This window comes from Lissotriton helveticus, chromosome 11, assembly GCF_964261635.1.
Source record: "Lissotriton helveticus chromosome 11, aLisHel1.1, whole genome shotgun sequence".
In the NCBI taxonomy this organism is placed as follows: Eukaryota; Metazoa; Chordata; class Amphibia; order Caudata; family Salamandridae; genus Lissotriton; species Lissotriton helveticus.
In genome coordinates, this window is record NC_136072.1 from 61455416 (window position 1) to 61480632 (window position 25217).

Consider the following 25217-nt stretch of genomic DNA (forward strand, 5'->3'; position numbering starts at 1 on the left):
TGTACTTTTAGAAATTTGGCATTTTATTGTCTCAACTAATTGTGCCCTTTGCCAGTGCCCTGGTTCACATGACTGTAAATGGTTCTGCTGTTGGGGTTTGTGTATTCCTTCCAGACTGTGACACAAAGGAGGCTTATGTGTGGACATCATGGGCTATCCTGTTATGGTGGCTGAGGGAAGAGCAGTACCCAGCCTCATTTACACTTTTAAGGGATTTGCATTCGGCATCCACAATGGAGTTTGACAACAGAGCCACTCTTTGGAACACTCCTGGAATTGTGAAAGATTCAGAAAAAGGACTATCTTGGTGCCAAAGAACTGCCCTGCTGCTTGAAGGACTGCCTTGCTGTCTGAGAAGGAAGACTGGACCTGCTTTCTTTCATCCCCGGCTACCCAGTGCGACTCCAAGAGTCTGTTGGCTGACCTCCTATGTGAGCTACAGGGGCACTATCATGCTTCAGAGGCCTTCTTGCACCTGCTCAGCTGGCATACTGCAGCTGGACCTGCCTATACCTGCAACTGGACTTGCTTGAACCATGCTGCCTCTACTAACATGAGTGGCTGATCCCCAAGAGGTGCCTCCTTGGGTTCTGGACCAAGGCAGGCATCCGTTTGAACTCTCTCTCAAAAAAAAGGTGATATCCTGAAGTTTCCACACCCCTCAACCAATAACCCAATTGCTTACACCAATTGAAGGTGACTAAGCAGCATGATGACAAAATCTACTTTTCAGATGCAAAATAGTTCCTCACGCATTCCAATAGAATCCCTTTCGGGATGGCAGAATGATACACTGAACAGCCAATAGGATAGAATGACCAGGCATCCTAGATTTACTGGCACATGCCAAGTTGTTCACTACATGTCGTGGCAAATTTTAGTAAATTTACCACACGTACTGGTTTTCAAAGAGGTTTGACTGAACTTTGTTACAGTACACAATTAGTTAGTAGACTCAAGCAAAGCAATTTAGCAAACACAGATGATAGTATGTAACATTCATACTTGAGTACTCTTAGTGACTCATTTTCTATTATGTCTGATTGCTGTCAGTTAAGCCTCTTTAGCCCCTCTGTTGATGCAAAATTGCAGTCCTATTTTCTCCTTGTTTTTGGTTTTCAAAATCTGGTCACTCACTAATAGTATGAGGTGAGAGGTTAATATTCCTTTAAGCAGAGGCAACCCTGTGTATATTTTAAGGAATTGGTAACAATTCTTCGTTGATGAGCCAGAACTTAAAAGGAGAAAATGCTAAGTGCACCCACCTGGATGTGAGCCTTTGACCATGGGGTTCAAGCATAGATCCTTTTGTCAGATGCACGTCCACAGAGCCTCCGGTCCCAGCCCACAGACCACATCTAACTGATAAATTTTGTAAACATATCCCCTCTAATGCTCTGTATTGAGCCACCTAGTCTTTAATATGTATGTACCCACCCTCATCCAGCTAGCAGATAAACTTGGAGCCAAAGTCATCTTCTATGCTGATGAAACTCAGCTCCTTTTCTCCTGGAATAAAAGTGAGTCCAGTTGTACCTATGCTGAAACGTGCCTGACCGCAATCTTTCAGTGGCTATAACTAGCCCAACTGAAGTGTAATAAGGACAAGACAGAGAACCTCTTATTTGGTTACTTCCCTTCACCGTATTGGCTTGCCTTTTGGCGTGATGAGTCTCCCCTGCCTTCACCCCATGGGGTGCCTACTGAGAACTTGGGCATCTGGTTCGATGAAAAATTGTGCTTTGGCCCTCAGATCAAAAAATGATCTGGAATATGCTTTGAAATTCTGAAGGCACTGAAAAAAAATCCTACTGCTGCTCTCAATTACAGCAACGAAAACTGTCACCCAGCCCTTGATCACATCCCGCATTGATTAAGCCAACATGCTGTATGTTGGTCTGCCTGGTTACCTTTTGAAGAAACTCCTGGTCCTTCAGAATGCTGCGGCTAGATTACTACTGAACCTCTCTAAGTGGAAAAGCGTTGGGTAACACCACCATGGCCTCCATTGGTTGCCAGTGAAAGAGAGGGTGAGGTTTAAATCTCTGGTCACTGTTCACGCCGCTCTATATGGACATGGCCCATCCTATCCGAGAACAAGATCCAGGTTTTATGCTCCGGCTAGGCAGTTACGCTCATCTACCAAGCTTATGGAATGCATCCCCAGGTTTCGTAAGTTGAGGATCAGTGGCAGCCCCCTTTCACATCTGGGTGCTGTAGTCTGGAACCAACTCCATGTGGAGTTGCGTGGTCTGATTGACCCTAAGATTTTTCAGAAAGAGACTGAAGACCTTGCTTTTTATATAGCTTTCTCCTCTTCTAATCTCTTCTGGGCATGAGCCGGGACACTTTCTGGAGTAGCTGTGCGCGATACAAGTGTTGTCTAACATAACATAATATCACCATTTAATGTAAGTGTGCCTCATTGTGACGATTTTTTCCACCTGCTTTCCACTTTTATCTATGTGTATGTAGTGCCAGGCGCACTCCCATGTATTGGGACAAGGTGATGACCTTTGACTACCATTATTTTAATTGACTTTAGGTGTTTTCTTGAATGTACAACATCATTTTTTTCTGCATATGCACTTATTTCTTTGAAGATTTATTTCGTGTCTCCTTGTAGTTTTAGAGGGGGAGGGCTTCCACATGGTAGAATAGCCTTGCCAGGAACAGAATGTGTAGGATGTGCGTTTGAAAGCATGAGAGAGAGAAAGGTGAGAAATGTGCTTCTCAGTACTGAAGTGTAGTGCTAAATGCAGTGGTGTTTAAATGTGCATTATGTTGTACATTGGGAGATGAAGTGTGAACTGCTATAGGCAGTGGTGCACAAATGTGCATTGGGAAGTATTATGAAGTTCTGACTATTGACTTTGACATGCCCTCATGCCATCTTGAATTCTGACTCTGTCTAGCTTGAGATTTGAGCACAGGCAGGCCCCCAGATTACTCAAGTTGTTTAGGCTATTCACGTGCAAGGTTGTTTTCTGTAGTTTTGGAGATTGTTTTTTACTTTCTCAAGCTTTGTTAAGATAACTAGCAGGAACATGTGAGAGCACAGAAGTATATGTGAGAACTCTTTTGCCTATGGAATGCTTGCATGGAGAGTGGTCATCTCCAGTATGTTTCCTTGGAAGCTGAGGACGTCCGCTCAGAAACCTCTAGTGCTTTGAGATTATAAAACTCAGGTTTTTTTAATTGTAAACCGGAATTTTGTTCTTGAATAGCGGATGCATCTACTTCAGTGTAGAAGAACCCGGCTTGCTGAGACTCTTAACCCATGTGAATCCCCCAGTCTGGAGTGGGCTAAGATGCAGTGTTTGCAGCCAGTGAGGTGCTTTATTTTTTATTATTGACTTTGTGATGTGTGAGTGTGTCTCTTTGCACATTCAAATCTACAGTGGTTATAATCATCTGAGGTGTTTTAATTGTAATGTGTAAGTGTGTCTGTGTGCACATTCAAGTCCCCAGTGGTTATAATCATCTGATGTATTTAGTGTATATATCTTTCTGATTTCTTGCAGTGGACGTCCATATTATTATCTGCTTGTATTTCATTCCATGTAATTTATTCCATGAATTTAACAGTTGCATATGCTATCTTTGAAGTGTGATATTATTGCTTGCACAGATATATACATTTGAGTGTTGTTCCTTGGACATCCGGGAAAGCCTTTTGTTAGAGAGTGTTGCACAAATTAAACTCCACGTCTTATTCTGAGAACAGTTTTTTTTATGTATCTCCTTTTATAGGAGTGAAATCCCTTTCCAGCTGTTTTTATTGCTTCGCCGTGTTTGTGCCTCCATGTGGGAGTGCTGTATTTTCTATTCTTTGGGAGGGCAAAGCAATACAGTGTGGCCCACAGAGTACACCACAAACTGAAGCAAATGAAGCCTCCTTACCTGCGGAGAAGGCTAAAAAGGCCTCCTTAGCAATGAAATTCCCTTCTTTGTCCAAAAAGTGGCTTGGGTTGAACTGTCGCGGGGTCTCCCAGCATTCAGGATCATACAGGACAGAGGAGATATTTGGCAGGATTACAGTGCCCTGTAAGGGTACAAACAGATTACAATCATGTCATATCTTATTTTCATCCGAAGGAAGCCAGATGATGAGACAGAGGTGTGGTGTGTTTTATTCTAGTAGGTGGGCTGGCTAATAATTAAAAGAGGAAGAGTTAATTTTATTCAGGGTCAATTAAAGAATTCAGTCTTCAAAAATGAAATGCAACTGGAGAAAAAAGTAACTGACCCTAAAAAATGTTCAATTCTTTCCACTAGATGTAGATGTCGATAGGAAATTCAGAAAATATGTTGTTAATAACTTTATCTTAAAACTTTCAAATAATCTAATATTGGTCTATAATGCATGGTCAGATGTTGGCTGCCTAAATATCCGGAGGCTGTTAATTGCAGTACATTGCACGTCGCGCAACAGATCAGAAGCATTATTTATGTATTAACATATTTAGAGGCCCCCATTATCAATAACAGAGGTACAGCCATATTTATTCCCACCTAAATCTTACCTATAGCTTTTCTGTCCCCCAGCTTTTATGGATATCTTTCCATCAATCCCCAACAATCCTAAGCACCTTCCCCTGACCCCCACAGGGCAGCCACTGCCCCATCTGCATTGTCCAGTGTGTTAGAGACTCTATGTCTTTGACAAAACCATTACATTGTTCTTTCTTTTGGCTATAATGAGTCAATACTGCCATCTTCCAGTAGGTATCTTCAGAGAGGACCCTATATGTCATTGCAAAGGGAAGTGCCTGCTGCATTGTTGCAGTATATATACTAGGTCTCTTATCCATTTGACAATGGACATTTACTCCAACACTAGGCTAACTACCTTTTGGTCAAAGGGAGCACCAATGCCACCCATAATCTAGTACATGCCGGAAGATCCTTAACAAATCCCAAAAGGTCCAGAAGTGGAAACTAGTACTTAATTTGTAAATAAAGAAGTGCCTGAGCCAAAGTATTGCTCATGGGCCACTGCAGCTTGCTTTCCCAGTGGGACCTGCCATTGCTGTCAGTTGCCATTATAATTGCTCTGTACTAAGCATCACACTCCTACCAGTATGACAGTTTGACAAGTTCAGGCCATCCACAGCTGTAAGAGTGTCCTGGAGGTGCTAGAATTATTTTTAGGTCTTGCCTATGCAGTGCATGCACTGTCTTTTTGAGACATGCTGTTATCTTCTCTGTGGGGTAAGTGCACACCCATTGCTGCCAGTTGCTTTTAATTGTTTTTTTTATAGTGCCTCTTGTGAATGTGTATTTTTTACTAGTCACTTAGTCATATTTTTCAGTCATTTCGTTGTGTGGTATGCTCACAAGGGGAATGCCCCTGTTACATATACGCTTACCTTGTTCTTAATATAAGCATTTGTCGGCGCACTATTATTTTGCTCGGTTATGTTCCTTTTCGGGTTCATACTGGTACCAGAGACACTCCCTTCAAAATGGAACACAACTTTGGCAGCCAGCCGCTACTGCGCTCCCTCATCTCCACAACACTCCAAGCCTCTTTAACAGGATTCTTGCTGTTTTTACCCATCCCATTTTCTTCCCCCCGGAGTTTAATTATGCATTGTTCTGCTTTTCGTTGTATGTTGCGCCTGGTTCATGTAGAGCCATGATGCATTGCAGCCCCTCCCCCTTGTGCCTGGTGTTCCTGTCCTATCCCTCATCCCTCCTGCCACGTTACTTGCTTGGTGCGCGCCGTCCGAGCTGGATACAGGAGTTGGCAGTCGCTCACAGTCTTACAATAAATATAAAATAGACATCTTTGCTCACTTTAATTTTCTCCTACAAGTACCGAAACACCGGAATTATGCCCGATAGGATGTGGCCATAAACCCTTCCTCCCACGTTACTTGGTTCACAGAGCCTGCTTCCCTGGGGCTGTGTGCTGAAGCGTGTCAGGCACTGCACTGGTTCAGGCTGGTTTTACTTTTGGATGTAGAACGTCAATCTTGTTCTCTGCGACCAATTAGCACTGAAAAATGGCAACAAAGTGGTATCAAGTCCAATGAAAAATAAATGTAAATGTAGTAGTACTTGTATAGCGCACAAATCACCCCATGGGGCATCTCGGCGCTTGTACGCATACCACTGTGGAACCCTTCCTGGCTTTTCCCTGTGAAGTGCCCACTCCTGGGCACCCCCAAGGTGAAGCTAGGCATCCTAGCGTTGTTGGGGCCGTTGTGGAGATTAAGCAAGCTATTGCCCAGAGTTGGACTCATGAATTAGAATAGGCACCGAGGTGAGAATGATCAGGTCCAAAGAAATTAAGCCCAAGACCCGCCGAGGCGGGAATTGAACCCTGGTCCCAGGCTAGACCTCTGCATCAGGGTCTGCCGCTCTAACCATTGAGCCACACTTCTCTGTATATATGTTTAAGTTATAATGGTGAAGGAGAGATTAAGAAAGTAACAATTGTCTCGTCTCTGGTTAGTGGAAAAATAATTTGGACGCACAGCACCGAAAAATGGCTTGCAAGAACATCATCGAGGGTGGTGGCTTCTCAAATACCAAGTTGTTATGTTCCTGCTCTTATTGCGCTTCGGCTCAGGCCAGAGCTGGTGCAGGGAAGAGACCCAGTAGACAGCACAGCACAAATGAAAACACGTGGAGATTTTGCATTCATGTGTGCACAACAATAACTACGGTCACTTGGGCAGAATGTTGCCTGAAGATGTGGAAATGTATGTGTGCGTCTGAGTGAGTGAGAGAGATATTTAAACTCTGGGGCATATTCTCAAGCCCCTATCGCCAAGGGAATGTCACTTTTTCTGATGTTCCCGTGTCGATAGGGTAATCGCCATATTCTCAAGGCAGCATTGACCCACTTAACGTGGCTTTAAGCCAGGTTAAGTGGCTTAACGCTGCATTGAGAATAAGGCCCTTTTCATGCTACATTTAGCGTGAACGGGGCGTGCAGTGGGTGTTGTGGTGGGCGTTCCACCAGGAAGTACCATGTGAGGAGACATACATTGATGATATCCAAGACAGTCTCGTGAAGTAGTATGCCCCCACACCTCATGTGTATCCCTGCTACAGTGGGACTGGGTTGACCTCAGCGAGATTGGCATGGCCTGAAGGGTGTATTTTAAACTGATTACTAGAATGTTGTAGGATCTCTGCATGTGTGCATAGAGCTGACAGCAAAATTAGCAAAAGCATTCCTAAATGACATAAAATACTGTTGAATATGCAAGGGGGATGCTCAGTTACAAATATGTCCCTGTGGTGTATAAAGTCATATTGAGCCAATTGTCCTTTTAATTTTGCAGTCCTCGTGATTTAATTAATTTGTGATGACACAGGCTGGGAGGGCTGTAAAGGACTAGAATAGCTGCAAATAAGTGTGAACAATGCCTGTCACAATGTTTGTAGGCACTGAGGGAACACATTCTTTATCGCTGGTTGGAAAAATACCTTTGGTCTGTGTGGGAAGGTGTAGTCAGGGTAGAATATATGAACTACACCACATCATCATGTAAGTACTTCCCTGAACTCTTGGTGGGATATGAAGTGTTGGAAAGTAAATCTAACAGAATTCTAATGACTTTGTAGTATGATCTAATGGCAGAGTTCAATTTTAACTAAAAGGGCCTACTCACTGCCTCATTCTTCAACACTTGACTGAGAAGAGGTATTTGATTTTTGTTTGGGCCACATGCGGAAAATATTTAAAGAACACGGTTAAGTTGGCCTAAATATCCTGCAATGTATTATTGTTTTGATGACTGTGAAATGTCTGGAAGGTTCCATTTGAGCACTGCACAAAGCTCCATACACACTTATATACAAATATATCAATAATAAATTCCACCTGCTCAGTATCATGACCCATACTTCTGCTAATGCACAGAGTGTGGAACATTGGGGAAGAGTCTGTACCTTCTTCACATGGAACCCCTGCAGCTCTGTTTCCTTTATCACCTGCCTCACGATGCCGACAGAAACAACATTGCTGAAGCGGTGGATCTCATGAACCACAGCATTGGTGTAGGGCAGCCTCTTCCGATCCTCGTACTCGATGACATGCATTGGTCCAACAACAGCATCCAGCTCCTGCTGAACTTTCACTGGGGAAACACATTCCATTATCACAGGAGAAAATGGCGTGTGTCGCTTGCATGCCTGATTTCCCTTCACATTAAGCCGAGGCATAGGTTATCTACTGGACCAGGGTCATTTCCGTACAGTGTTATTATTAGTGTTATGGGATCACTGCCTCATTCCCATAGTGTTCCATGAAGAGTGTTAGGGAATCACGCCTCATCTGTATTGTGTCATGAAGAGTGTTATGGAATCACGGTCTCATCTGTATTGTGTCATGAAGAGTGTTACGGGATCACAGCCTCATCTGTACTGTGTCATGAAGAGTGTTATAGAATCACGGTCTCATCTGTACTGTGTCATGAAGAGTGTTATGGAATCATGGCCTCGTGTGTACTGTGTCATGAAGAGTGTTACGGGATCACAGCCTCATCTGTACTGTGTCATAAAGAGTGTTATGGAATCATGCTCTCATCTGTATTGTGTCATGAAAAGTGTTATGGAATCACGGTCTCACTTCCATACTGTGTCATGAAGAGTGTTATAGAATCAAGGTCTCATTTCCGTACTGGGTCATGAAGAGTGTTATGGAATCACAGCCTCATTTCCGTACTGTGTCATGAAGAGTGTTATGGAATCATGGCTTAGTGTGTACTGTGTCATAAAGAGTGTTATAGAACCACAGTCTCATCTGTATTGTGGCATGAAAAGTGTTATGGAATCATGGTCTCATTTCCGTACTGAGTCATGAAGAGTGTTATGGAATCAAGGTCTTGTGTCTGTACTGTGTCATGAAGAGTGTTATGGAATCATGGCCTTTTATCTGAACTGTGTCATGAAGAGTGTTATGGAATCAAGGTCTCGTGTCTGTACTGTGTCATAAAGAGTGTTATGGAATCATGGCCTTGTGTCTGTACTGTGATAAAGAGTGTTATGGGATCACAACCTCATTTCTGTTGTGTCATGAAGAGTGTTATGGAATCATGGCCTCGTGTGTACTGTGTCATGAAGAGTGTTATAGAATCACGGTCTCATCTGTATTGTGGCATGAAAAGTGTTATGGAATCACGGTCTCATTTCTGAACTGAGTCATGAAGAGTGTTATGGAATCACAGCCTCATTTCCGTACTGTGTCATGAAGAGTGTTATGGAATCAAGGTCTCGTGTCTGTACTGTGTCATGAAGAGTGTTATGGAATCAAGGTCTTGTGTCTGTACTGTGTCACGAAGAGTATTATGGAATCATGGCCTTGTGTCTGTACTGTGTCATTAAGAGTGTTATGGGATCACATCCTCATTTCTGTTGTGTCATGAAGAATGTTATGGAATCATGGCCTCGTGTCTGTATTGTATCATGTAGAGTGTTACGGGATCACAGCCTCATTTCTGTACTGTGTCATGAAGAATGTTATGGGATCACGGCCTCATGTCTACTGTGTCATGAAGAGTATTATGGAATCATGGCCTTGTGTCTGTACTGTGTCATAAAGAGTGTTATGGAATCATGGTCTCATCTGTATTATGTCATGAAAAGTGATATGGAATCAAGGTCTCATTTCCATACTGTGTCATGAAGAGTGTTATGGAAGCACTGTCTCATTTCCGTACTGGGTCATGAAGAGTGTTAGGGAATCACGGCCTCGTGTCCGTACTGTGCCATGAAGAGTGTCATGGAATCAAGGTCTCATTTCTGTTGTGTCATGAAGAGTTTTATGCAATCACGGTCTCATCTATATTGTGTCTTAAAAAGTGATATGTAATCAAGGTCTCATTTCCATACTGTGTCATGAAGAGTTTTATGAACTCACGGTCTCATTTCCATACTGTGCCATGAAGAGTGTTATGGGATCAAGGTCTCATTTCTGTACTGTGTCATGAAGATTGTTATAGAATCACGGTCTCATTTCCGTACTGAGTCATGAAGAGTGTTAGGGAATCACGGCCTCATTTCTGTACTATGTCATGAAGAGTGTTATGGGATCAAGGTCTCATTTCTGTACTGTGTCATGAAGAGTGTTATTGAATCATGGTCTCATTTCTAAATGATATTATGAATAGTGTTATGGAATCAAGATGAAGCCAGAACCTCTGCATACTGAAGTAAAGAAGGGAGGGCGAGAGAGCTGTGTGGGAGAACAGACAGCCTCTTGTGAGCATTGACTTAATTTACTCCTTTCTATGCATCCCGGCAATAGGTTACGTTTTGCCGTAATAAAGCCACGTGCTGGGCGAACACAATGAGCTGCAGGATGTGAAATACAGATTTTCTGTCTTCCAGACTACCACCAAACAAAATATCTCCCCAGAGAAATGGCAGGAACAAACCCATATGTCTGCCATTTGTTCAGACAGACATTGCTATATCTACATAATACAATATCACCCCAAACAATGTAGACAAGAAGCTACCATCTGCAATACACATTCTCGAACACCATTGGCTGTAATCAATGTGCCAAATCAAATTCCACAGGTTTGGGAGACCAGAAATCTTTGATTTTTTTCTGGGTACGGATGCAAAGGAACTGGGAAGAGTGGTCTTGTACGAAGTGCATTGTTGAGAATGTTGGTGCCTGCCTGCTTTTGTCAAACAATTTGCTGCTCAAGGGGTGACTATGACCCATTTATGTATGCTATATTTATGTTTAAATCATGGTCTCATGGCTGTATGGAGTTGTAATACATGGGATTCTATCATCCCTGTATAAATGTCAGTCTCTGATTTCTTTATAATCGACGACTTGTGATGCACCAAATCACGGATTACAAAACAAAGATGTCAGAGCTCAACTATTATAAGTTATTACAGTCGAGATCTGACGACACAATACCTACTGCCAGAGCTAGCATCGGAGGTGAAAGGCAGGTCAAGTCACGGAACATAACTAAGTAGCTGTTTAAAGCAACGAAGACAGGATGTTGCATTTCTTTCTTTTGCACTTTTAGCTTGCAATGACAAGCAGAGAGAACATGTTTATTTTCTGCACTCCTTAGAAAAAAACTAGAATGTTTCTGCATGTTACTACACATTCCGAGCCAGGGCAGCTTTTTTTTTTTTTTTTTTAACATTTCTAACATCCCTTTACAACAAATACCTAACAGGCTCTGATGTGTTTACTTTTGCACTGGAGGTTTTATTTTTATTCTTCATGTTTGCAAACATGCTCCCTTTTTCACATGAAAGAGCTACCCACCAAGGTTTTAAGTGGTTTTTGGGAAAGGTGATGGTGTGACCATGTATTATTTGGGATAAAGTATCTCCTGGCATCCATGATAAGGATATTGCAAGTCACTTTGGATTTCCTTAACCTTATAAAGAGACTCAGACTTTGACTTTGTTCCTTCATATGGTTATGGAACTCCTCGGTGACTAGCAATATCCTTATAATGTACGGGAGGGGGTACTTTATCCCTCATATAATTAGTGTCATAGAACAATGGTTTCTGTATGGTGTTTTGAATAGTGTTGTAGAATCATGGTCTTATTTTCCTACGATGTTATGAACAGCGTTGCGGAATCATCTTCTCATTTTAACACAATGTTTTGTATAACGTTGTGGAATCATGGTCTAATTTTTGTGCAGTGTATAATTAGTGTTGCAGAATCATTGCCTTGTCTCCGTACAGTGTTCTGAATAGTGTTACAGGAACATGGTCTCCCTCTCATACAATGATATAAATAGTGTTTGGAAATCGTGGTCTCAGTTCCATCCGGTGTTATAGTTTGTGTTGTGGAAGCATGGTCTCATTTCTGCATGGTGTTAGAATCAGTGTCCTAAAATCATGTTCTCATTTGCCTATGGTGTTGATATGAGTGTTATAAAATGATGTTCTCATTTCCATATGTTGTTGTGAACAGAGTTGTGGAATCATGGTCTAGCATCTCATCTCAAGTTCCCTGCTGGAAGATGTGGCTCTGGTTCTCAAAGGAAAACCAGAGTGGATACTACCAAGGATCCTACTCTGGCCATTGTGAGAGTAGGGGATTCAAAAGATCCCCTCTGATATTTAAGATAAAATAATGAGGCTGCGAGAAGCTTTATTAGGACCTTTGATATTGTTAGATTTTACTGGAGCCAATTCCAATGCTTCTTTATACTTACTCGAACAGGAGCGGCTCTAGGCTCATGGCAGCCCTGGGCAGGAAGCGTAGGTAGGGGGCCCGAGAAGAGGGGGTCCCGGGTGTTTGGAAGTGGAACAGAGCCGGAGGCCGCCAAATCCCTGCCAGGGGCCGCCACGCAAATATGTATCCATCCACAGAAGATTATTATATTAAGGATATATATTGGCATGGCGGCCCCTGGGGTTTGGCGGCCCTGTGCAGGTGCACAGCCTGCACATGCGTAAGGCCGCCCCTAACTCAAAGCTCTTTGTGATGGGGCCATGAAATACATACAGCTAACAGCTAAATATATTGACTCACAGGGGTTCTGTGTACTTTCAAAAGAGAAATGCTGCCCATCTCTCACCTTGGATGTGTGGATGATTTAACATGTGGATAATTGACCACAGCAGCGTCGTTGTGGTGGTCTCTATTCCAGCCATGAAAATGTCCATCGAAAGGTGTATCAAGTTTTCTTCGTTAAGCGCAGAGGTCATTTTGTCAGATGCCTAGAATGGATAAGGAGGGTCAACAAAGCCAGGCCATTGAAAAAGCAGAAGTATCAAGCAACTTTGAGGATATGGCTAGAAACAAGATGAGGATCCAAAATATCCCCTCAAATGCACTGTAGAAAAGATACAACCCCCAACCTTAACACTATAAAGCACCGCTGTAATCCTTCACACATGGAAGCCACTCCAGAATTGAAGCAAAAGCAGAACCTGGCGTATGCAAATTTGCGATTGAAACATGGACCTTAGTGGTTTATCCATGTATTTATTTATGATTGTATATATCATGGTGATCTGTATAAAAGGTAACATGTATTTGTAAAGCACACATTCACTCAGAAAGGTATCTTGACGCTGAAAAACAGATGTTTATTGTTACAAAACTCAATGGTACTCATTGTTTCGACCTCAGAAGAATAAAAAGCTGAATGGACCTGGTGGAAATTGAACCTGAGACCATAGGTGGGCAGCAGAACAGAGTTCAAGCTTTGAAGCAAATGAAGCCATTTATCAACAGAATATCTACTTGCCAGCGATGGTGTTGGATTTTTGTTGTGGAGGGAAGGGGTCATTTTACGGTGTTACCGCTGTGTCTCTTAGGTTGTGACTAGATGTCGGTTCAGAGAACGGGAATCTTGTATAACTGCTCATATTTTTGCGCACCATAGAATTTGCCATTCCATTTGCTTGTAGGGTATAGAAGGGCTTTAAATACACAGTACACTGAGGTGGGATACTGCTTGTCATGGTGGGGCATTACAAGCAATCATGAAACTGGGAAAATAAATGTTCCAAGATAGGCGTGTGAGGATTTGGAGCACATATTGTCCAAGAATGCAAGCAGCTGCAGTTAGGCCAGAAGAGCACATGTTCCCTTTCACAATATTACAGGTGATAATATAAAGCAGGCAAAAGTCCCCCCATAAAGACTTGGTTTGCATACCACAATGCTACTGTGGAATAGATCTTGTCAGGTTTTAAAAAAAAAATACTTTACAATTTGTAGTCAATCTCCCAATGCAACATTGTACTTTGCTGATATTTTTGTAGGGTTAAAACTGGCTGCATTCTTTACAAAGCCATCATGCCCTACATCCTCACTTTTCTTACAAACTAGTTCACCTAGAGGTTTTCAGCACACCTGCATCAAGAAGACCATGAGACTGCATACTAAAAAGTGTAACAATAAAAACACAAGGCTGCGATACAGACTGAAGGCAAGATGGCGGACTGAGGACGCCGCGGAGCAGCAGCTAGTTGGAGGCTCCTCACTTACCTCACTCAACAAAATCGTAGCGAATCTGGGCTAAAGAGATGCGGTTTTTTTCGATGCTTCAAGGTGATAGGAACGAATGGTGAGTGGCGAATTGATTATCCCAATTAACTCGACTGCTTCTCTTCTGACCTGACCTGACCGGAGAACCACGAGCTACAGCAGGGACGGAAAAAGTAAAACTCTTCAATTGAATTGGAATTACCTGCGACGGCTTCACCCGCCTCGTTGCTTCCCAGGATCTTGGTGACGGATGACGGATGCAGCGGCTGTTTTGGATTCCTCTGCTGATCGCCCGGCATACTATCCCTCGGTTGGTTAGCGGGTCGGCGCTCGGCTGGTCCGGTCTTTGGCCGAGACTGGGTTTGTTGTCGACGTCCGCTGAGGAGGGCTCAGTGTGGGGCCCTTGGTCACTTATGGCTCCCAAAAATGTGCCAAGAGCAACATGCGCAAACAAAAATGCCACTGCGGAGGTGGCGGTAATGACGACGGCGGCGGCTCCCGCGATGAATGCTATCGCGCCAATCTCCGTTGCTCCTTCACAAACGGCGGCCGCAGTGAACGTGCTGACTTCATCTCCAGGGGGAGATGCCTTAGCGTCATCGGGTAAGCAAGTGCTTCGGCCACCCGTGCTTGTTGTGTCGGGGACTTCTTCCGTTGTTAAAAGCGGGACCCTTAAAAGCAACAAAGGAGGGGAGGAAGCTGAGGTTGATGTCATTGCTAATATAGCTGCAGTGGCAGATGTTGGGCTCAATAATATAGCGATACATATTGAGCAAGCCGCTCCCCTGGTTGACACTGGTGATCTGGTATCGGGCTCAGACAGCAGCTCCAAAATCTATCAGGCAGCTGAGCCAGCGCTGCCCGAACCACGTGCCCCTGAGAAAGGTAAAAGTCAAAATACAGGGTCAAGGGAAAGGCCCAGGCCTGAGACAATTTTCCGGAGTTTTTAAATCCAGGAGTTGAATGTACCCTGATTCCGGCCTCTGATCATTCTGAGAGGTGTGTTTCTCCTACAACGGGGATATTTGATAAGACACCAATTTCAAGTACTGAGGCAGCTGATACATTTATTGATTTCTCACAAGTGGTGGCGGAAGAAGTGGCTGGTGAAGATGTTTCCAATGAGGAATATGAGGATCTAGCGGATACTGGCTCCCCCCTAGATACTGCTAAATATCTGATTGACAGAAGAGACAAAGCTAAACTGAAGTCAAAAAACAAGAATAAGAAAGGAAAAGCTCTTGGTTTAGTAAACGCACCATCTTTAATCACCGCCCCTCCTACTAGGAAGTTTCTTCTCGTGGAGAAAAGTCCTCCTAGGAAACGGATACAGGCAAAAGGGCTGGTGAAAAATATGACTTTGAGACTTTCCGGCACTAGTCCATCAGATTATGATTCTACTCGAGACTCTTCTACTTCACCAGACGACCTTTCATCCATCAATAGCATACCACATTTGCCTTCTGCAAATATCACATCATCGGTAGTATCCCCTGAAATTGCTCCTGTAGCTATATGCTCTGTTTTGACCCCTTCTACCGAGAAGACATCTTTAAGCCAGGCAATTCCAAATGATACTAACCCCCCCTCCAGTTCAAGTTCATTAACCCCCCCTGCCTCATTAGCTCCTGTGATATCTTATTCTCCAATTACTGTTTCTGGGCCAACCATACCAGGAGAACAAGAGATTCTCAGTTCATCTCTTGATATTATCTTACAAACTTTAACCATCCATCGGCAGGAAGCACAAGAACACTTTTTGCAGTTGTGAGACGATAATAGCAAGCTGCAGAATTCCCTACAAGAGATTACTCTTAAGATGAGGGGATATCACAGGAAATGGAGGATCTACAACACCGGGTGGTTAATATAGAAAAAGGGTGAGTCCGTACAGATGCTGTTGTGACCCAACACGATGCCCAGATTACGTCCTTACAGCTAAAAGTTGAAGATTTAGAAAACCGTCAAAGACTATTAAATCTGAGACTTTTTGGGATCCCTGAGGGAACTGAGGGAGCAGATCCTAGGGCATTTGTTGTAAATCTAGTTCAGAATGCATTCCCGGATCTAGTTGATTGGGACTGGGACTCCCAACTCCAGAGAGTTCATAGGTTTCCACTTGTTCAGAGGAACAAGGAAAGCAAATTTCCCCGTACCTTTCTTATTTATTTCGGGAATTTTTTATTGAGACAGGCAGTATCATTTAAAGCAATGCCTAACTCTCCTGTTATTACTGAAAATCTGTCTTTTTTTGTACGGTCTGACCTCAGTAAGGCCACTATGGACAGACAGTGGAAGCTACGCAAGCTTATTGACCCGTTTAAATCTCTTAGTGGGCAAGTGTTTCTACAGGAGCCTGCCCATCTAAAAGTTATTAAGGGAGGACGTACTTACTTTTTTACCGATGAAAGGGAGGCCAAGAGTGCACTATCTACACTCGCTTAATTTAGAAAGAAGGAAAGCTTAGATTTCTAACTAAGGGGTATATTATCAGCAACTAGCGATAATTTTTGTCTCTAACTTGTTTAGAGACAAAAATTATCGCCGCACATCGGCGATTTTTATCGCAGATAAACCTTGCTATTAGCAAGGTTTATCGCAAATGCGATAAAAAACGCCCGCAATGCATGAATATCGCTGAAAAGTCAGCGATATTCATGCATTATCGAGCAAATGCTCTTAGCCATGTTATCCACCTCCCATTGGATAACATGGCTAAGAACTGCTCAGGGCAGGTGTTAGCTTTTGGAGATATTCGCCCTTACCGCAAATATCTCCAAAAGTTGGTAATAGGAGATAGCGATGTTAGCGACTGTTTCCAGTCGCTAACATCTTGGCACGCCCACTTTGCATATCATTAGTGATAAATATCACTGACATGCAAAGTGGGGCCCATGATGGTCGCTATCTCCTATTAGCTGTCGCTAACTGGTGTTAGCGACAGCTTGGTAATAAGGAGATAATTTTATCTCCGCTTTCTTGGCTTTTAAAGCCAAAAAAGCGGAGATAAAACCCCTTGATAATATACCCCTAAATTTTTACTTTTATCTTAATGCACATTTCTTTATTGATCGTACTTTGACACTTTCTTTCCTTTTTTTCTCTTTCATTATTTACTCCTGGGTAAGGTAGTAGGTTGAGCCTCATGCTGCTCCTTAGGGTAGCTGCCAATTCAGCGGCAGCAGAATATTGAGGGGTGCTCCCTCTCGAGCGAGGTGAGGGAGCAGGGGGAGGGGGTGGGTTACTTGGTGGGTGGGTGGGGGGTTTTCTTTTGGAAAAAGCAACTCGAGAAGGAGATCTGGTGGAAGTAGTTGGGAGAGGTTCACTTGTTTCATTTCTGCAGAATGCTAAGATTTATATGAATTTTTTTTAATGTTCGGCTAAGATGTCTGGCTTGGAATGTTGCAGGTCTTAATAATAAGAATAAAAGACGCCTGGTCCGAGAAGAGTTAGTACTGTATGACCCACTTTTTATTTTTTTATCTGAGACCCATATTGTTTATAGGGACAGAAAGTTATTGGGACAACTTGGCTATGGGGTTATTATTTGCTCAACTTTCAATGCTTCAATTAGGGGGGTTGCCATTCTTAAAGATAGACGTCTCAGAGTAGAAATTTGTAAAACAGTTTGTGATAAAAGCGGACGATGGGCTATTGTGCAATTATCAATTGAAAAATGTAAATTTGTTTTCTGTGTGGTTTACGGCTCAAACTTTGATGATTCTTTTGTTTTTGATCAATTGAATATGGAACTTTTGGAGTGAGAAGGAGAACTTGTCATTATGGGTGATTTTAATTGTATAATGGATTATCAGCTTGACACCACCCGGCTCGGCGCTTTTCAACGAATGCGCAGATCTCGTGACGCTATCTTAGAAATAGGACGCATCCATAATATCAAAGATGTCTGGCGCAGTATTCATCCTAATGTGGCCGGCTATACTTATTATTCTGCACCTCACAAACTCTGATCTCGCATTGATATGGCCTGGGCATCTGATAATGTTGTGAATACTAGTTCTATCGAGCTATGCCCACGAGTCACCTCAGATCACAATCCTATTTTGCTTTTGTTCAATATAGCACAAATCCATACAGGTACTAGGATGTTTTCTTTCCCTAGGCATTTATTTACAAACACAGTGTTTATTTCCCAGCTAAAGTCACATCTTATAGATTTTATTAAAACTAATCTTAACAAAACACTGACTAATATTATTCTTTTACTCGAACTTTTATTGGCCGACGCTCTACGCTTACGCTCTTCTAATGTGGTGGAACTAGTATTAAAGCTAGGACATTTAAAAGCCACTTTAAAAACAATACTTTGGGAACAAAGTAGTGTAAAATTAAACAAATTTTATATTTCTCAATATGAGAGTCGCGGATGAGAGAACCAATACTTTGATTAAAAGTTGATTAAAAGTCTAAGTGGCCCTAATAATATCATATATGACCAACCGCTACCGATATTAGAACAATTTGTAGAGTTTTACAGGAAACTATACACGCCACAAAACCACCCCACCTCGGCTAGTATTCAGGATTATCTGGATTGTAATATCTTAGAAAAGCAAGATTTCCCCGGGCTCGATCAATTGTCTGAGCATATTAGTCTGTTAGAGATCCGGCAAGCTATTTTTTCCCTACCATCGGGAATAGGGGCCGGGGAAGATACTCTACCTGAAGAGGTTTTTAAAGTCTGTATCGATGAGCTCTTACCCCTTTTCCATCAGGTCATTAGCTTTATTGGCGACAATGGGAAAGCCCCGAGTTCCTGGAACACTGTTAAACTGGTCTTTTTTCTGAAAAAGGGCAAGCCGGCCGATGAATGTGGGTCATACCGACCCATTTCACTTATAAACACAGATGCCAAGGTATTTGCAAAAGTGCTGGCCACTCGACTGGCTCCATTTATACCAAAAATAGTTAACCCACAGCAGCATGGGATCGTAATAGGTAGGGATACTACAGCTCATATTATTATGGACATAACTGCCTTTGACATAGCAGAGATAGATTCCACCCCACACGGTATGATCCTACTGGACGCTGAGAAGGCTTTCGACCGAGTGGGGTGGGATTATCTCTGGTCGGTAATGACTACCATTGGTTTTAGTGGTAAATTCATAAGATGGACCCGATCCCTATATGATAACCCTACCGCGAGAATCAGCTACGCGGGTTTGACATCGGCCTCTTTTTCTATATCTCGGGGCACCCGTCAGGGGTGTCCCTTGTCACCCCTTTTGTTTGCCCTTTCGATGGAACCATTCCTTCATGCGTTGCAATTACAATCTCGTATCATTCCTTTTAGTTCGGGCCCTCATTCATTGAAAATAACGGCATATGCCGATGATATTGCCATTTATTCCACTGATTTCGTAAAGGCTCTACATGGAATAACTACTGAGGCTAGTAGATTCGGAGATGTTTCCGGATACAAATTAAATCTAAGGTTGTTTACGGTGTCTACTAAATACGGACAACCAACTTTATTTTCATATTTTTATGTTAAAGTCGGATTCTAATATGTTTTTGTTAAGAGTTAATGACCTCAATTATTTTAAAAGGATTAAATTCAAGACCGCCAGGGATATGGTTAAGATCTGGTTTAACATTCTGGCTTTTTGCAAAGCCTCTTTTTTCACCCCAAGCTTTTGTTATGGAGTAATCCTGGGCTTCTAGGGATCTTTATGACGATACGGCAAATATATGGCTTGCACATGACATAAAGACACTGGGGGATTTATATGACATCGACTTTTTTTGAGCTTTGAGACACTTAAAATCCTCTATAAAGTAACAGAATCAATGAGGTTCAAATATATGCAAATTTATGATTTTCTTATTTGCAAGATGAAAATACGTGAAATATCGGACTCTGACATCTGGGATTGTTTTTATTCACTTAAGAATGAATCTTTAATTAGTATAGGTTATAGGTGTCTCAATACTTATATAATCAGTGATTGTACTAAAATTAGCAGAAAAATGGAGCACTAAGCTGGGGCTTAATATCACCCCTACTATGATCACCTTATCTTTTCGCAATATCAATAATCTAGTTCAATCCTCAAGCTTAAGGCTTCAGCAATTAAAAAACACTTGTATGCTTTATCACACACCTGAAAGGATATCTAAGTGGTCTACGAATATTTCGTTCAGTGATCAAACTAAATGTCCCAAGTATGGTCTTATTGCTGCGGATTTGGAACATATGTTGTTTTCTTGCCCAATGCTATCCGAGTTCTGGTCAGCTTTGGATAAGATAATGAAATTAAAATTGGCCTGTTCTCCCCCTCTTACAGTATCTTCTGTATTACTTGATATTCATACCATCTCTATCCCGCAGCAAGCAGTAGTTACTATTGTATTATCATGTGCTAACTTAGTTATTGCACGTGCCTGGATTTCTCCTAATCCCCCACATATCATGGAATGGTGGTCATTGGTCAATGAAATGTATTCTATGGAGCATGCTTTGACTAAGCATAGAGGTACTCTGTCTTTCGAAATGTGATAAAATGTGGGGTTCCTTTATCATCTGAATGTTTACTTTAAATTTGGGTATCTATTTTGGGGAAAGTACCTGCAAAGTCATATTTTCCCCTATCTTATCCACTTATTGTATTGACTGGTTTTGTAATTGCTCTAATTTTCATTCTGCTATTTTGTCTTTTCTCTCCCATGCCTGTTTTTGTTTTAATAATTTGTATCTCTCTCCTTCGAGTTGTGAATAAAAACTATTTAAAAAAAAAAAACAAGGCTGCAGACCTTTTCCTACCATGACCTCAGGATCTCAAAAAACATCCCTGTATCCATCAGGGCTGCTCCAGCATTGCTCCAATTTTGGAAAGCATCGATGATGCACTTCATGAAAAATGCTACATCACAATGCATGAACAGTCCACAATCCAGCTAACATTCCCATCAGTGGTTGGCCTTGTGCCAGGCCTTGACTAGGTACATCACTCTGCTGCCTTTTGGCTAGGTTAGAACTCTATTTATACCACATACATGAAAGGTGCTCTGATGACTTTGAGATTATATTTGCATGGTATAAAGCTGTAAATACAAGTAATGCACCATTCACACCAAATAAACTGCTGCTAGGGAAGCCTTAATCCCAAATTTCCTTGAAAGAGCTCATAGTGTCCGTTTATCAACAACATTATTAAAACTTGGAATTTAGGATCTTCATTTGCAAAAAATATTCTTCAAATACATTTTACAGAAAACCGCCTTAATACATTTTCAAAGTGATTTTTAACAACTGTTTTTAGTTAATTATATTCTCTTCATATGCTTGAATACATGATTATACCTGCGTTTTCCTACTATATTTTTGGCACGGTGGTGGTGGAGGGGGACTTGTACTCCCCATTGAACATAGTCTATAAACTTTTTTAGATTGGCCTTCTTTCCTTGGATAAATGTGCTTTAGAAAACAAACATTTGTTTTGGCTCAGTTTCTAGGTTAATTTGGATTTGTACATTCGTTAAACAAAATGAGTAGTACAATACTACAAGATCTTTGAATTAATAAAACCTTCACTATAGAAGCACACAGATAAAAATCATGTATATGATATAAAGCAGTTCAGGCTGGACAATTACTACAAGGAACAGGGTCAAGCCTGATTTGCATATGGCTGGGTCCAAACTGGGGTGGTGTGGTAAGCAAAAGAATCCTTGTGACTGGGGGTAAATGTTTGCATTGTCCAGCATTCTGTCCATCAATTGTTTCTTTTGCATATGTCGCTCTAAGTGGGAAAGGTATGCCACACATGGGTCCCGTGCTCACTACACGTCTGGATTTAAGCTAGCCTGGCGGATGAAGGGTGATGCCCTGAAACCAGTCCCAGGATGCTTGTTTCCAGTCCAAGGAGGACCTGGCTTGGCAGTTCGGGCTGGGCTGTTCCCACAAGGAACAGGGTCAAGATTGATTTGTATATGGCTGGGTCCAAACTGGGGTGGTGTAGTGAGCAAACGAATGATAGATTAATCCCAGATCCTTGTGACTGGGGGTTAATATTTGCATTGTCCAGCATTCTGTCCATGAATTGTTTTTTCTAATATGATATTAAGCTGGCATTACTAAAGCGGGTGATACCTAAAATTTAAGATTAAAGATTTTTTCATTGATAATGCAATGCTTGTGTTATTCATGTAAAACAGTAGCACCCTGAGTTCACATCAATCACAAACATCTCTTTGTAAAAAATATATTCAGAAAAAATCTCTCAAAAAACTATGGGATTCTAAAACAGTTTACAAGCAACAGTTGAGTTTTACCTAGCAGTCCAGATAAGATAAGCTGCCAAGGTTTGGCCTACTCAGAAAAGTGGCTAGGCATCCATTGCATCATATGCGGTTTGATACAATAGAAAGTTCGAAAGATAGAATGTTGAGGGAGCTACCTTGATAGAATGTTGAGAGGATTGACTTGATAGAATGTTGAGTGAGCAGTGTGAGCTTGATGAGTTTGCAGCAGAGACGGAGGAGAGTCACTGATCATTTTCTCTCTACCGAACCTGCCTCTTCCCTTCCACCGAGAGAACAGCCCTGGAATCCTGTGTGTTAATGTTATGGTTGGTGTCAACCTCTGTCAGACCTTAAATGAATGAAAGATGGCTCATGGTGTAAAAGTTCATCGGGGACCAGAAGATTTCTGTATCTGGGCATGTAGGTGCCCATGACCAACATGGCTCAACACAGTCACAGGGAGGCCTGATGAGGTGGAGTTAAACTGAGGAAAATTATCTGAAGAAGTCTAGTGTGTTATGATTGAGTGCAGCTGGACCTAGAGTTCTTACATAGGGTGCAGCCACATGGAGGTGGCACAGTGCAAGGATGTCATGGAATAGTTCCCAAGAATTAGTACCAACGTTTCTTGTTATTGTTGAGCAGCTTCAAGACTGAACTCAGCTAATAAAAACAACTTTCCCCAGGTGAGCTTTTTGAAAGTTAGAGCTGACGTGGCCATCTGGTTTCTCACCTGAAAAGGCGACCAATTTTCAAAACAATTAGGGGAGAGGAATTGAGAAAAAATAGATTCAGTGTCCATAATTCTATTATTACAATTTGCTTGTAGCACCAAGTGTTAATTTAAAATTGTGAGTGAAATGATTCTACCCAACAACACAACTGTTGGAAATGACCTTTTCTGCAGGGTTGCCCCAAACATTTTTCCTTCCTCCTCCACTTTTTCTGACCTCGTTTTTGTTGGCTTTAGGACTATGGGCACTTTTTCAATGCTAATCAGTGCTAAAGTATTTTTGCTCTCGCCTTAAAATGTAGTAACATTGGTGTATCCACAATTGGCATATTTGCTTTACTTATAGGTCACTACATTTGCCCAAGAACAGTAAATTAAATACTACTGATTGTGCCACCCACTTAAGTTAAATATGTATCAGGTCTGCCACTGCAGAGCCTGTGTGTTCAGTCGTCGCCCTATTGAACGGGCAAGCTAAACTACTTCTTAGGCCCAAACCTTCCTTATTTAATACATATAAGTCACCCCTAGAGTAGGCCCTGGATAGCCCAGAGGGCAAGCTGCAATGTATTTAAAAAGCAGGACATGTACTTTTAAGTTTTACATGCCCTTGTAGTGAAAACTCTTACATTTGTTTTTCACTACTGCAAGGCTATCTCTATCAAAGGATAATCCTGGGATTGTCTTATTACAATTGGGAAGAGATAGAACCCCCAAATTTAGAGTCTGTGGAATCACAATTTAAAAACACAATTCATGGCGAAGTTGTTTTGTAAATTGAAATTCTGAAATTACCACTTTTAGAAAGTTGCCATGTTCTTACTGTAACCATTTGGTGCCTTCAGCCTGTCTCTGGAATCCACTTCTGTGGTGGGTGACAGCTGGCTTCCTGTATTTCCTCCCGACAGCCACACACAAAGGAAGAGTAGGTGTGACTAAGTAGCCATCTGCATAATGATGGGTCATCCTGAGCAGGATGGGAAGGGAGGAGATGACACTTACACCTGAAAGGGCTGTGTCCTGCCCCCACACAAAGGGTTGTTGCAGACTCCCCTGTAGTGAGTCTGGAGCCAGGGCAGGAACGGCAGGGTCTTGTGCACTTTAAAGCATCTCTTTGAAGTCTCCCTAATTCAAAGGGCCAACTGGGTATAAGCACAGGACCTGTGAGACCACCAAATCAGGACACTTCTGGAACTGAGGACATTCTACCAAGACAAATGAATGCTGTGCTGTGGGGGAGATTGGGACTTTGCTGAACTGCTTTGCTGTATTGGCCAGCTTGTTCTTGCCTGAGAGTGAGAAGAACTCGACCTGCACCTCCGCACCCCAGAACCTAGGTAATCTCTAAGGGTTTGTTGGCGTGCCTCCTGTTTCTGAAGTTTCAGGAATATCAAAGACTTCACTCAATTTTTCAAACCAACACCTAGACTTTGCTTGCCAAGAGGTGCCAATCCACTCCAGGTGCATCTGCCAGAACCCGGCATCGACGTTGTTGTGCTGATCGAAATGAACGCATCTCCTTTTGCGAGCTTAGGATCCATGCATCACTGCTGCTGCAGGGACCGGTCGGGCACCTCGCACTCGGAACTGCTGCCTTGCCTCTGAAACTACTGCTCTGGAAGCAATGCATCGCTGCTATTGTGTGGAGAAGATTGATGCATCGCCTATCCAGCGTGGATTATCCCAGTGCATCACACTCGGTACCGCTGCACGCAGAACCGGCAATTGACTCAATGGACTCAATGCATCGCCGTAGTTGCATGGGAAAATCTGGCGCAACAACTCAAAATAGTGGGGATCACCGATGTATCGCTTGGCTGCACCCTGTATCTCTTGCTACAACAAGGATTTTGATACTTTTGCTCAGCGGGCCGGGCATGGGTCCCATAACCAGCATGTGTTCCATCGTGGCCTGAACTCTTGCCTTAGTCCCGTTCATGTGCGACCATTTTAACTTTTTTTGCGCTATTTGCTTCTAAGCACTGTGTTGACATTTAATCTTTGAAAATTCATATCTTGACTTCTATATTTCAACTTCTACAATTGGATTTTTGTTGTTTTGGACTTATTTTATTTATAAAATATTAATCTATTTTTCTAAACTGGTTTGGGGCATTTTTGTGGGATTTTCACTGTGATACTGTTTGATATGTTGCACGCATATTTTACACATTACCTCTTATGTTAAACCTGACTGCTCTGCCTGACTGCTCTGTGCCAAGCTACCATAGGGTGAGCACAGGTTAATTTTTCG

The 25217-nt window shown here is 42.3% G+C and overlaps 1 protein-coding gene across 2 annotated transcripts in view; it reads right to left on the reverse strand.

Annotated features, from left to right (window-relative positions):
• Positions 1-25217, reverse strand: part of LOC144792938 (cytochrome P450 2J4-like) — a 50215-nt gene that overhangs the window by 4456 nt on the left and 20542 nt on the right. For both annotated transcript variants that reach the window (XM_078668144.1, XM_078668143.1), the window contains 3 exons: positions 12542-12683; positions 7912-8099; positions 3904-4045 (listed from right to left, as the gene is read on the reverse strand). In XM_078668144.1, the coding sequence (XP_078524270.1) occupies positions 3904-4045; positions 7912-8099; positions 12542-12683 (472 nt within the window). The remainder of the gene's footprint in view (positions 1-3903; positions 4046-7911; positions 8100-12541; positions 12684-25217) is intronic.